Source organism: Strix aluco, chromosome 15 (assembly GCF_031877795.1).
Source record: "Strix aluco isolate bStrAlu1 chromosome 15, bStrAlu1.hap1, whole genome shotgun sequence".
Classification (NCBI taxonomy): domain Eukaryota; kingdom Metazoa; phylum Chordata; class Aves; order Strigiformes; family Strigidae; genus Strix; species Strix aluco.
In genome coordinates, this window is record NC_133945.1 from 12,570,001 (window position 1) to 12,583,880 (window position 13,880).

At 40.2% G+C, this 13,880-nt stretch overlaps 1 protein-coding gene across 2 annotated transcripts in view; it reads left to right on the forward strand.

Moving 5' to 3' along the window:
• The first annotated feature begins 889 nt into the window (after window positions 1–889).
• BAIAP2L1 (BAR/IMD domain containing adaptor protein 2 like 1) overlaps window positions 890–13,880 on the forward strand; it is a 42,112-nt gene continuing 29,121 nt past the window's right edge. Inside the window, exons 1-4 of one of the 2 annotated variants that reach the window (XM_074840544.1) lie at window positions 891–1,193; window positions 3,648–3,783; window positions 10,421–10,497; window positions 13,762–13,848. In XM_074840544.1, coding sequence (XP_074696645.1) covers window positions 10,428–10,497; window positions 13,762–13,848 — 157 coding nt within the window. In that variant the 5' untranslated portion in view covers window positions 891–1,193; window positions 3,648–3,783; window positions 10,421–10,427. Of the gene's footprint in view, window positions 1,194–3,647; window positions 3,784–10,420; window positions 10,498–13,761; window positions 13,849–13,880 lie in introns of both variants that reach the window. The other variant, XM_074840543.1, reaches the window with a different exon arrangement.

Genomic DNA, 13,880 nt, shown 5'->3' on the forward strand with positions numbered 1-13,880 from the left:
AAACCTGATAACAACCTCCTCCCACACCAGAGTCCAACATCTAGGGTTCTGTTCCAAGTCCAGGTTTTGTTGCTTTCCTGCCATGATTTTATTGCTGCAATAAAGTGGAGGAAACCGAGGGAGAGACAGCAAGCAAGAGAAGGATGTCCAATCTGTAAGGATGTTGATTACACCTCACACACTCAATACCTAGCACTGCATCTGAGTTTTAAATACCCAAGATTATGAAATTCCCACAAAGTCCTTCAAGATAGTGTTGGTATTACATTATCAGAAAGATATTCCAATTAGCATACTTTAAATTAATCTCACAATCTCTGGACCATTTATGGTCCACAAAAATTTATAGCTTACTCCTGCCTTCCTCACCCCCCCTCCCCCTCTCCCATGCAGGCCTTGTGAGTCACGTCACAGAGGAAAGATGACTGGGGGCAGTTTTATTGGTATATATTTAAAAGAAATAGAAAAGCATGTAGCATGAACCTAAGGTGGTGTACTGGACCGTGACTCAAAGACATTTCTGTCCTTGCCTGAGGCCCTGAGGAAACCCCCACACCTCTCCCTCATGTGGGGCTGCTGTGGAAAGGAGACCAGGGCCCATCCCCAGCCTCGCTAGCACCGCTAGGGCTACACTAATTAATTCTGACGAGACTAATTAATTAATGAATTCTTACAGAACCCTCACTTAATTGCTGGGAGGAAGAGTTTACCTCCGACTTCGCTAGGCACCCACAGCAAAGCTGCCTCCTGAGAAGGCCGCCACACGGCGCAGGCTGCGCTCCGGCCTCGGGGCACTCCGCGGGGGAGAGGCCCGGGGGGGCTCTCGGAGAGCGGGGAGGAGAAGGAGGCGGAGGCACCGCGGACGAAGCAGGCGGCGGCAGCTCAGGTAGAGGCGGCGCGGGCCGCCCGCCCTCCGCGCTGAGGTGAGGCGATCCCCGCCCGCCCAGCCAGTCCTGCCGCGTCAGGCAGCCGCGGCCCCGCACGCCCCGCCCCGGCGGCGCTGCCCGGCTGGTTCCACAAGTTTTTGACAGCTTCTTAGCGGCGGAGGGGGAAGCCGAGCCTGCGGTGGCGGCGCTGGGCTGGGGCCGAGGCGCTCTCCCGGGGACGAAGCTCTATCCAGCGGCCGCCTCCCCGCCAGCACCATGTCTCGGGACCCCGAGGAGGTGAACAAGCTGACGGAGAGCACTTACAAAGTGAGTACGGGCCGGGGAGGGGGCTGCGCGCCGCCGCCTCGCCTGAGGAGACGGCGGCCACCTTTGCCCCCGCTGGCCGGCACCGGAGGCGGCTGAGGCGGGGGCCGCTGGCCGCCTCTCCACGGGCGCGGCCGGCGGGGGGGCTCAGGGCAGCCTCGGCTCCTCACGCAGAAAGGGAACAAACTTTTTTTTTTTTTCCCTTCCATTTTTTCCTCCCCCGCGAGTGATCTCGCCCGTCCCAGTGTGTCACAGACTGCTCGGTGCTCGCTTGTAAATAATGCGAAGGGGTTCGGGGGGGCGGGGGGAGGCAGCGGCGAGGCCCGGCTCCCCTCGGCGCGGCGCTGGCCGAGGCGGTTCGCGCCCCGGCGGCCCCGTCCCGCGGCCGGAGCCCTCCCCGGGAGGCGCCGGGGCTCGGCCGCAGCCCCCGCGGGCGGGCGGGCACCACCGCGGCCCCGACCGCGGGGTTGGGCCGCTTTACAGCTGGGCGCGACAGAGCCGGGACAAGGCAGGCTTTAAGACTGGTTTCTCCCTCTCTGGCAGGCTGGGCTCTCCAGCGAGCCATAATTCCCTCGGTGTGTTTTGACGATAAGGTGGTTTGGAGATCTTGGTGCTTGTGGTCCTCTGCTTGAACCGTTTCTGCATATGGGCCAGAGCCTACACATGGCTTAACGCTGAATTAAGTTGCTTGTCTGTGTCCCAAGCTGATAATCAGATTTATGATGATACATCCCAGCACTGCCTCAAAGCACCGACCAGTGAGGGTACTCTAATTTATGTAGGTAGACTTTTAAACTCTCCAAAATGCCTTGTTATTTGTAGAATTAAGAATATTTTGCACATGGGCACTTGTTTTGAACTTTTTCTCTCTATAGACTCAGCCATTTCAAAACACGCTAATTCTAACTGGGCAAAAGTCCCTTAATCGTACTTTTGATTGAGTAGCAATGGTAGTCTTGGATCCGTAATCTTCGTTCTGTACAGTGTGTTGTACTAGAGAAAGCACTTAAATTTGCAAATGCATTTAATCATGCAGATGAACTCACAGCTGCAATACGTTTGCTGTTCTGAGCCCAAAGGAAAGCTTTCTGGGATATTGTTCTGTTTTACTGTTTACTAAATTTTCCTGGTTTACTATTGAATGTTTTCATAGTTATGAAGGATGTTGTTATAATTTAAAGGTCTTTAAAAACATCTACTGGAGGATTTTGCTGTTAGTTTTGGTTTTTTCCAACATGTTTAAGTCTAGTTCTTCAATTAGTCTGGTTATATTGGTGTCATGTTGTATTTGCTGTTTACTTTCTTTGGACTTTGCAAAACTACTGAAAAAATGAGTTGACTTGGCTGTAAATTTTGTCCTCTAGAATCGGTGCAGGTCATCTGAAATGGTCTGGTACCTTTTGATATCAGTTACGTTCATGGTAAGGCCATAAGCAAACATAAATTCCTTTCTTTCAGAAGAGCAGCCTGTAAATGCAGGCTCACAGAAGAGAAACCTGGGAAGTTGACTGTTCAGGGCTGTGCTGACAAAGGAATGTTGTACCCTGTCTATTGACTTCCAGAATGTAGCTAAAACAGTTTTACAGAGGAGGGGGAAGAAAATCTCCTGTGTGTTTTAATGGATATAATACAAAATAGACTTTAAAGGAATGATAGACCTCTAAATAAACAAAACCTTCCCTGTTACTCAGTACTTATTTCCTGGGAAAGTTTACACTTTTTAAAAACTAATTCAAAGGGATACTTAAGACTGAAACAACCAGCAAAAACACAGTAATACAAAGTTAACGTTGACAGTGTGATGAAATGTCTTCTATGTGGATATTTCCAGCGGTCTGGTATGTCGCATCACATAGCTAGTACTCACAGGCCTGGAAACCCTCCTGCCCTCATTAAAAACTGAAACTTTATCCAGATAAGGTATAAAGGCTGCTTCAGATAGAGAATGGATTCTGGGTCTGCTTTAAAGCAGTTATTCCTATATCAGAGCTTAAATCTTGAAATAGTTCTTTACTTCTTAAGGGCAGAGAGCACTAGCCTGTGTATTCAGCATTTGCTGTGACTGTAATCACAGCTCCCTCATCTAAAACAAATGAACACCCTCTTTGTGCTGTGCTTTAGTCTGCACAGTGAGCATGCTCTCCTTTGTTTAATAACGTTCATGTAACTTCTACTCTTGCTGTGTGCCCTCTTAGCAATATGGCGCTTAAAACACTGTGCTGGTATTGATAAAATCGGGAGCAATGTTTGTGTTTCTCCTACCAATAAGAAGAAAGGCTTGGTCTGGGGAAACCATTTCAGTAAAGTGCAGTGATGGCATCTGTGTGCTGCAGGACCAAACACAGGCTTTTGACTTCTCAGGGAAAAAAAAAAGGGCAACTTTTAGGTGACTGGGAAAAATAATAGAAAATTAAATTGAATACCTTGCTAGTCTGTTTTCTTTTTTCTTTCTTACAGTGCTAATCCATTGGATTTATTAAATACATAGTAACCTGTGTTATACCAAGCTTCAGAATATACTTACAGAAGTCATTAGGTGGCTAAGTAATGCCCTTGTATTTTTATCTAGTTCATCCTTGTTGGCAACAACATTGGAAAGTGAATATCTCAACATTTTTTAGCCAACCTGACTAAATAAACAACATAATCCACGAATAAGTGTATGTGTGCGTACACAAAAATCAAGGCTGACATTTACTCTTTATGTAATACCTGAAGAATCACTTCAATGCATGATACGAATGGCACGTGCAAAATTAAGCCTAAGGGCGTGGGAGCCTATGACTAAAGAGGGCCACAGCCTCCCTTTTACCAAGGAACTGCTGAGAGGTTCACTGGTATGACATTGCCCTGCCCTTGTAACTCACTGCAGTGATGTGGCATGCTGTGGGGGGACACTGTGTGACCCCCTCACACACAGACTGTCAGTGAGTAACCCCAGGAAAGTTGTTACTTGTTGGTGTCTCACCACAGCTCATGCGGTTTCATTTTTATCTGCTGTGTATGGGGGAGAACCATTTGGCATCCAGCTATGATACACACAATGCAGGGGAAAGGGGACAAAACAGGAAAGTACTGAGTTACAGACCTGTCGTTCTGCCTGTATGGTCTAAGGGCTGGGCCAGCAGCTCACATATTACTCCTGTGGTTTGAGGTTTCCGGACCTCTGGATAATAGTGTGATAGCTGTAATTCATTGGTGTTGGTAATCTTGGATTTTAAAAGTATTTTTCTCTGTATTCAGGTAAATCTTACCCAGAAATTTGGATTATTAACCAAAGTGTAATTCAAAAAAAAAAAAAACCCAAACCAAAACCCCAGCTTTGTTCAGTGGAGTGCTGTGTTCTCCGAAGGGGCATCTGTTCCCTACAGGGGCATTCTGAATTATTTGGTAGGCTATATTGTTTTATCATGGAAATATATCTGATAAATTGTTTAAAGCCCTAAATCCCATGTTTCTGTATTTTAAAAAAACCTTGCAATTAGATTAAACTACCAGACTTATTCACTAAAATTCACCTGTGGTCTTAGCACATGCTGCAGTAAGGCTGTTTTGCATGCCTGAAATATAAATCTAACTTGGGGGAAGAAGAGCCTTTGGGAGTTTGTGTATAAAGTCCAGTTCTATTTTAGTACAAATTATCTCTTTTGACCTTACTTAGAGTTATGCCTACTTTGAGTCTATCCTGGGTCATGTATTCATAACCTGAAAAAGTTTGTATTTGAAACACGGTGATGGGTGATTTATTAATGTTTCCCTTAAACAAGAAATGTTCAATCAAGCTGACTAATAATTAGTCATAAAAATTAGTCGTTTTGAATAAACACTGGCATCCTGATTTATTTTTTTCCATTCTGTTAAGCAAGCTTACAACTGAGACAGCTTCACGTGAGATGTGTTGAGGGCTTAATCTTGCCCTTCTGAAAACTGTACTGTAGGTTTCAAAAGTTAATGGAGGAGATGAAATACAGTAATGTACAAAATGCTTCCAGCGCAGTATGATTTACTTCCTATATGGCTTTTCAGATATTCTCAAGTGGGTTCTCAGACATAGTGTAACAACACTAAAGACTTTTTCCTAAAACTTAATTTTACCGTTTTCCAGATTGAGGAATAACAATTTAAACTAAATTATTAGTAGCTAAACAAAGGTTATCTGTGAATAGCTATGGTGATGGTAATATGAGTAATGTTAGACATCAAGATCTGTTTTTCTGTGCTAGTTCTATAACTTCAGATTTCTACCCAAATACATTGTTATCCACTCTTGCAAAGTGCCTGCAGGATGTAAACTTGAAACTACAGGGAGTCTATGCATTGTTCAGTTGTATTCATACCTGCTGAGCTATTGTTCTGTGAGGTGTGTCTTTAAGCAAAAAGCAAAGCTGAGCATTTACAGGAAGGCACTTTTACAATGGCTGTCATTTGTTTTGAAGATTAACATTGTTTATATGACTATCAGGAACTGCGGAAGATATAATACCTATACGCAAATGGAAATACAAGGCTTGTTCCTCTTCAGTCAGCTCCTTGCTACCAGGCTCGTTAACTCACATTGGTTTCATGTGGTGAAAAGGTACATAGTGACTCTTATACCGGATTATATGAGGAGTTAATGACTTGAATGACCAGAATAGGTTTCTTACGCTTTTTCTCGGAAGGTCACTTTTGCCAACTCTAAAATTCTCTGCATAAAAAGATGTTTTCTAGCTGCCTCTTTTGAAAGTGTTTCCCTTTATTTCCATTCATCCTAAATAATAGAAAGCTGTAGGATCTGATCATGTGCCTCCTCTTCTCTTCTAGTTAATTATTCTGTTCATGAGAGGTAGTGTGTCACTAGAATATAGGACACTAGATCAACAATTAGGAGGCTGAGTTTGGGTCCCTCACTGTACAGGCAAGTGATGTGTTGTGAACCACTTTCTCTCCTTTTTTTTTTTTTTACTTTGTGATGTCTGGATTAAGACAAAAGTTTTATTCCCGTATCTTCGTACAGCATGGCAGATAACAAGATTGTGATATTTTCTGAGTATCTTGACAATTTTAAATTAGTGGTTCTCTTGATCAGAAATTAATCTTTGTTCCTCTGTCTCTGCTTTTTTTAGAAGTTTTGAGATCTGGCTTTAATGTATGACTTGCAAATTTGTACTGGTGTTCAGTCCCACTCATTTTCATGACCTTTTCCTTAGACTGCAAGTAAGAGAAGCTATAAAACTGTAAGACATCATAAGAAAAAATAGCTATACAAATTGATTTCTGAGTGGCTCTTTTCCCCTATAACTTCTGAAGCTGAACAAAATACCACAATCATTTTAACTGATATGAAATGTCTTGGCAATATCAAATTTATAGCTGATCCTGAAGAGGGAGTTGTGTGTGACAGTTTCCCTTTTCTGAAAAATCGCTCTGGATATTTCTTCCTGGACAGTACTTCAAAGACAGCAACAGTGGTTAACTGTATAAAAAGAGCACTAGAAGCATGGCCAGGTTTTTGTTTGCTTTGAGAATCTAGTCTTCAGTAGAAAGAAAAAAAACCAAACATATGCTTCTTTCTAATGTTGAAGAGGGGAAAATCATGTAAGAATTATTTTGTTAGATTATGTTGGAGACGTGGGGAGGGGGGGAAGCTAAGTCTTTCTATCAAACATAAAACCTTAGCAGGAAAGTGGATGAGCCTTGCACAGTGCTATGAGGAACAGCTAACCATACCCTGTGTTAAACCAAGCAAATTCCAAAGGGGAATTTCCATTGCAAAGGTTTTTGCTGCTCCTTGGGCGTTCACGTCTAGAGACTGGTGCAGACGCTTCTGCTAACAATCAACTACTGTGGCAGCTCAAAGACTGAAAAGCTTCCAGAGACTGCTTGGTCTAATGGAGAAGAGATCCATTAGTTGTACGCCTTCCAGCTACTGAAGGCACTGAGCTATAAATTGTTTCTTCATCTTTCCCAGCAGTTTTACATATATGTTGAGCAGATGTGATGTAGTGGAACTCTTCCTCGGAGTTCTCTGTTTCAGTGGACCCGTTGTGTTTCCACAGCATGGTCTGTATCTGCTATGCTTGAATACCTGATACATATCAAGTCAGCTAATGAAAATAAAGAGCTGTGGGGTCTGGCTTCAGAGAGGGGAGCTGCTGAGGGCATTTTTTTGTTGACTTCCTCCTAAATGAAAACAACTAATGATACAGGTGCAACCACTGTTTTCTGTTTCAAATCTGAATTAGAAGTTGTCAAGAAAACTGGAATCTTAACCCCTGAATCCTTAAGACAGACATACCAAAAATCAGTATTTCAAGACCTATAATTATCATGTTACCATTAGAATTTTTGGGTAGGTGGCAGTAAGGGTTTTACTCTGTAAGTTCTTGTTGTGAGGAGCACGGTAAGCAGGGACAGGATCTGTCTTTCAAGGAAATTATTTTCAGTATAGGGTGGCAATTCAAGGTGGCATTGGGATTCTTACCTGCCATGGATACACACGGTCTCTGTTATGAACACATTTCTTCTCCCCCATATCCTTTGAACACAGGACTCTGTATCCTAACAAATTGCCTAATTCAGCCTTTTTTTTTTCCTTATGATTCACTGACTCCATATATGCCAACAGACATCATCTTTAGTACACTGCTGGGAAGAAATGGCAAAAAGTTGCAATAGGAAGCGACAACTTGCCTCTTGGAAAAAAAGCCTCACACTTACAATACCTTCAGCTACAGGGAGGGCAACTGTGGCACAGCAGCAACACTTAGTAAATTAGAGTTGGGACAGGAGGAGGGATGTTCCCAGACACTAGAGCTTGAAAATCCATACTGTTAAATTGTTAGAATAGCCCTTGGCATTCTTGGCGCAACCTGAAACACACTTTCCCAAATGATTTCTGGATGTGGTTTGTGAATTAACACAAATCAAGGGCCTGGGGACAATAGGTAGTTTGCTTGCAGTGATCGTGTTTGGGTGATTAAGAGTTTAGTGGTATAGACCAGAAAACAGTCCCAGTTGCATTTAATTCATGCAAACAAAGGCAGTGGGGCTAGATAATGTTATTTTGTGTCTGCTTTTGATGTCATATATACTATACCAGTGTCAGAACTTGAGTTTTATATCTTTTTTAACATCTGTATTTTTTACTCATTATGACTGTTAAAGTATTATTGGTGAAATCTGGAGTTAATTACTTTGCTCACTTTTTAAATTGACTGGAATTCAGGTATAACACTATATTTGCAAAATAATACTAAAGTTCTGTCTGAATGACCTTGCCTGAAAGTAAGACAAATGTGGTGGTATTCCTGTTCTTTCTGGGTCCATGTATGTACTAAATATAAATATTTTCATTCTGTTAGTAGTATAACAGACAAAAAGCTTAATATTATTTCACTTGTTTTGTGTCTTGTATTTCCTGTAAACATAACGTGTCTGTTTTGAATTCCTTGAACTTGAAAGTTCTGCTGTGTGAACAGTATCTAGAAAGACGTGAGGTGTGTCATAAAATATTGTCATAAAAATAGTAAGAATAACAGAATGGTGTCTTCAGGTATCTCATGATCTTCCTTTCATGATGATGACATTTTAGAGTGATGTCTCTGTAGTTGTGTTAGGAAGATTCCAGGAAAAGAAGGTCTAGAATCTGCAAAAACTTAAAAGGTTCTCAGGGCTTGTATTAGATTTATTTTTAAAAGAAAATAATCATTAACAAATTGTTCCCGAGACACAGCAGTTGGTGTTATATGAAATTGTATTTTGTATGGAAGAGAGAAAAGGATTAGAATGTTGTGGTTACTTGACTATTAAATGACCAGACACATAGAGCAAATTCTAGAATACTAGTTTAGAGGTAGTTATTTACAAGTGTACAAAGGGTTTTTTGTTAAACAAACATGCTATGTCTTTAATTCGGATAGCAATTCTACCTGAAGAAACCAAGAAGCCACCAAGTGAAGCTCAGAGGGCTCTCTTTCAAACTTAGTGGTGTTCAAAAGTGAATTGCAACATCCAATATTTTGGAATACCTCTATTTATGCTACATGTGTCTGAGGCATCTTAAAGGGTATGATTCTGAGGAGTGAATAATTACTGCATTTATATCAGCATGTCAGCTTTTTTCTTTTTTTCAGTGTTCATAACAAGATAAAAGTAATTTTGGAATATTGACTGGCCATGGGGGGGCAGGGCTGGGGGGAGAGAGTTACTGTCTTTGAAAAGAGGGAAACTGAAGCTTTCCTATGAGCAGGGACAACTCGACCTTGGTGGGTGATTTTCCTTTTTGGAGTGGGCAAAAGCTGCTTCTCTCTTTTTCACTCCCCCAACTCTGGGCAAATTCAAATTTGGATTCATACTTCATGGCTTAACTTATTTTCTACTTTTGCAAAGACTTGAAACTTTTCTGTTTAATGGCTGTAGCTATTTTCTTGCACTATGAAACTGCCAGTCACAATTTCTACCACTTCATCAGTTTATAGAATCTGCTAGGTATGAGAGTAGTCATGCTTGGAGCTGCTGGATTTCAGATTCTGGTTGTTTCAGCCAGTAATTGTATTTAACGGCCAAAGCAGCTGCAGTGGGGTTTTTTCTCCTTCTATTTAAATAAGGTCATCATTTTCGTTTTCTTCCTGAAATAACTATGGCTTCACACAATAAAATGCAGCACTTCCAAACAAAACAATTAAAAACCAACTAATTTCCCAAAATGCTATCTGTAACTTAGAAAATATTAATACAGTACTTAGTCTTCCCTTAATCAGATACCCGATGAGTTTCTCTTTTTTTACTTTTCCCAGCATTATTTTTTTTCAGCACAGGTTGGGGAAGAACTCAAATCCTGAACCATTGTCCGAAAGTTTTTGTTATTGTCTGACTTTATAAAACAATTAGTGGATAAAGGTTTTTCACTCCTCTCACCATCACCTACTGTTAAAGAAGGATCTATGTGAATTTTGATCACATACTTGACATCCTTTTGTATTATAAACAGCCAGATTCCTTTTTTACTCATATTGAAATAGTTTACCTTTTTTCTTGTTTGTTGATATTAAATAGTCAGTTTCTTCTCCATTCCATTCTTTGCTCTCCCCTTCCTCCCAAGTCTTTTATTTTTCATCCATCCACAGTCTTTTCAGGTGTATGCTGTACATAGGAAACATAAGACTAGACCTAAGTGACACTGAGATAAATACTTTCATCCACTGTTGAATTGCCTTGGTTATAACACAAATTTTGTTTTCTCTTCACTAGAATGTTATGGAACAGTTCAATCCAGGACTGAGGAATTTAATAAATCTGGGGAAGAATTATGAAAAAGCTGTTAATGGTAAGTCTTTTAGGTCCTAACTTTAGAAAGAATGTTTAATTTTCATTTAAATATACATATTGGATATAAGGGTTGGAAATGAAGCTTATACACAAGTTGAACTTAGGGTTTTTTTCCTAATGAAACATATCCAAACAAAAAAGCACTAACATGTACCTTCTCTCTTCTTTTTTTTTTACCATCCTGCAGAAGTTGCATCCCAGACACTTAGGCACAGAGCTACTGCAAAATAAACTGAACACAAAGTGTAAATAACCCACATTAGAATAATAATATACATGGAAAAAACAGTTATGTAAATTAGATGCTCTTTATTTTGTTTCCCCGAAAATATCTTCCAAACATATTTCACATTCTTAGATCTGTTCCTGCTCACCTATACATATCACTACCTAAGTTACCCTGTGCACAGAACAACTTGAATGAGAGTTGCAGGAGCAGATTAATCTTTTTGTTGTCCATACTAAACCTGATGGCATCTTATTAATGGAGTCAAAATTAGAATGAATAAATTTGAATCTAAGGACCCAGTCTCTCAAACTTTTTATAATGTGGTTGTTTACTTCCATTATTGACTTCAAAAACTAAGAATGGGATTCCAAGACTGGGCTCTAGATTCCCAAAGCTTATATTGTAGGACCTGTTAGAGCTTGCACCTATGCAGACCTGTTGAGCTGCTTGATACCATATTAAAGCAATGTAAAATCTCTCTAATTTTGCCTCATTCAAGTCTGTTGCATATCTTTCCCCTACATGTAATCTAGTACTCTGAGAAATGTGATACTGCAGTAGTAGTGCATAGCCAAATAGACATTGAAATCTCTCTTCATGCAAATTTTAGACCAGGCTTGAGAAAAGATGAAACCAAAGCCTGCTGGAGATGGAAATAGGGAAATGTTGACTTATTTGCAGTAATGCCTAACCTGATGGGTTAACATTGTGGTTACCTAATACGTAACCTTAGGGATTATAGGTAGTACCAGAAGTAATAAATGTGTTCATGTTTGGCTGAAAGATTTTTATACTAGTTTCTGAGGGTTCTGGTTTTCACATACTTTAATATTGATATGTTACATTGTGCCTCTTCTAATTCAATTTGTCATCAGTAATTCACAATGTAACTGCACGGCAACACTGGAGAGGCTGATAGGTATTGTGTTCTAGCAAGTTTGCCTTTTAAGACTGGCTGACAAAGCATATCTAGCGTGAATGCTTAATTTCAAATGAATAAATGTTTACAGTGTTGCAACAACTGTTGAGAAACTACATTAAAGTCATCTTTAGACTCTCATAAATTGTTAATCTTTTCTCCATAAATTCTGAGTGGTATAAATAGATCTGTAACAAGGAGTAAATACTCTGTTGCTAAACAAATACTTTGCAGCTTTCCAAACAAGTCAGAGTAGGCTGACAAGGAACATAAAACTTACAAGCACTTTTGATAGGTTTATAATGTGTTTTTATACATTTTGAGGATAAAAGGTCAAAACTTTTCTGCAGAAGTTACTAGCCATACTACTGGTGAAGAGACTCTACAAGTGGAGTTCTTGATTTAGCTTGATCACCACTGGAGAAATCACACATTTTCTTCCTTTTTTTAGTGCCTGCTTTAGGATAAAAGATAGACTTGGGGCTGTCTTGAGAAAACGTTAGGTAGGAAGAGTTGGAATGGCATAAAATCTTTGCATACAGGTGGTATACTGATCCATCAGTATAATTCTTCTGTTCAGAAAGTTTGACTATAGAGCACCTATGAGATGCAGCTTAGACAGAAATTACTCTTGTCTAATGCACAGAGCTTCAAAAAGAATCAGTTTCATTTGGAAGAGTTTTCGGCTTCTCAGTGAATATGCTGTTAGGTAACCAAATATGTCACCTTTGCTAGTAAAAACTATAAAACAGAGACCAAAAATACTATATAGTATTTTGGCCTGTAATTGGCAATTGCAAATTATATTCCTCTCAGAAAAATTTATTCTAAAGTCAACAGTGAGAGTCTGCTCGGCTTCCACTTTAGGTTAAAAATGTACTACTACAAAAAAATCATGAAGACTTACTTCAATCAGTATTTTTCACTACTTTTCATTATAAAACCTTGGCAGTATGTCCTTGTTACTTCTTCTCTTTGTGGTGTGCAGATCAGTTCTAGATACTGTGAAGATGCAAGGCAACCATTGTAGATCTTCTACATATGTAAAATGTTTCTCACTACTGGTCCCCCTGCAGTTTGAATCTTGATGTTTCCCTGTTCATACTAGCAGAACTGGCTTTGCTGTTTAAATTGGCTATAACCAGGAAATGATTAACTGAGAATAACTGAAACCTCAGTGATCTATATTAAGAGCTTATTGGTTCCTGTAAAACTGGAATTGAACTGTAAACAATAAAAGGGGGGCAACTGTCGGGGGGGGGAGCATCGAAGTGTTAACTAGGGTCTGTCTTTTTGTTTGGGAATATTAAACCTTCAGGTTTCTTCTTAAACTGCATATGCACTTGTTGCCTGGAGGTTTTTATTGCTTAAAGTACTTGAAATACAGATTTCTCTGCCATCCTGAGTTCAGTGACGAATCCTGGAGTGTCAAAATAACTCTGTGCAGAAATTGTATATATCAATGCTAATTTTCCGTGTCTGTCCAAGAAACCAGACATCTTCCAACATTTAAGATCACTAAGTTGCTGAACAATGTAATTTTTAATGTCAGGAACACTGATGGTATGTTGAAAATTGAGAACAGAATGCCAAATGGGTCATCTCCAACGGAGACTTAGTTTTTGAAGTTTTAGCATTTAAGGCCTAAAATCTCCTTAAAGTGGAAAAGTTGGTGTTTATATAAGATCCTCAAATTTCAGTGACTGTTTTGACAAGAAATCATGTTTGTCATTGCAGTATATGATGACTCTACAGTGTTATCCATAATTGTAATTTTTAAGAGTGGCTGTATTGGAGGTGTTGAACCTTTCACATTTCACTTTTCTTTTAAATGTGTCACACCTGATGAACTGTATTTCACCATAGCTTTTTTTTTGAAGCAAGTTACTATTTCAGCCAGTTTAAACAGTAAATGATGATTTGCTTTTGAAGGGCTCCATGTCCCTTGTTGCAACTGTCAGTCCATTGTCTCATGGCCAGTAGCCATTTCTCAGATCAGTGGTCTGGCTGTCCAATACAGGGCAGAGAGACCTTGGCATTTCTAGTAAGTTTGGGATTGCATTCTGCTTTTTTCCAACAGTTTTTCTAACACCTTTCTTTTCCTCACCCACCAGCTATGGTAGTGGCTGGAAGAGCATATTATGATAGCCTTGCAAAGATTGGGGATATATCAGCTGATTCTCCAGTTTCTAAAGAATTAGGTAAGTGAAACTTCATTTTTTTTAAAACTACT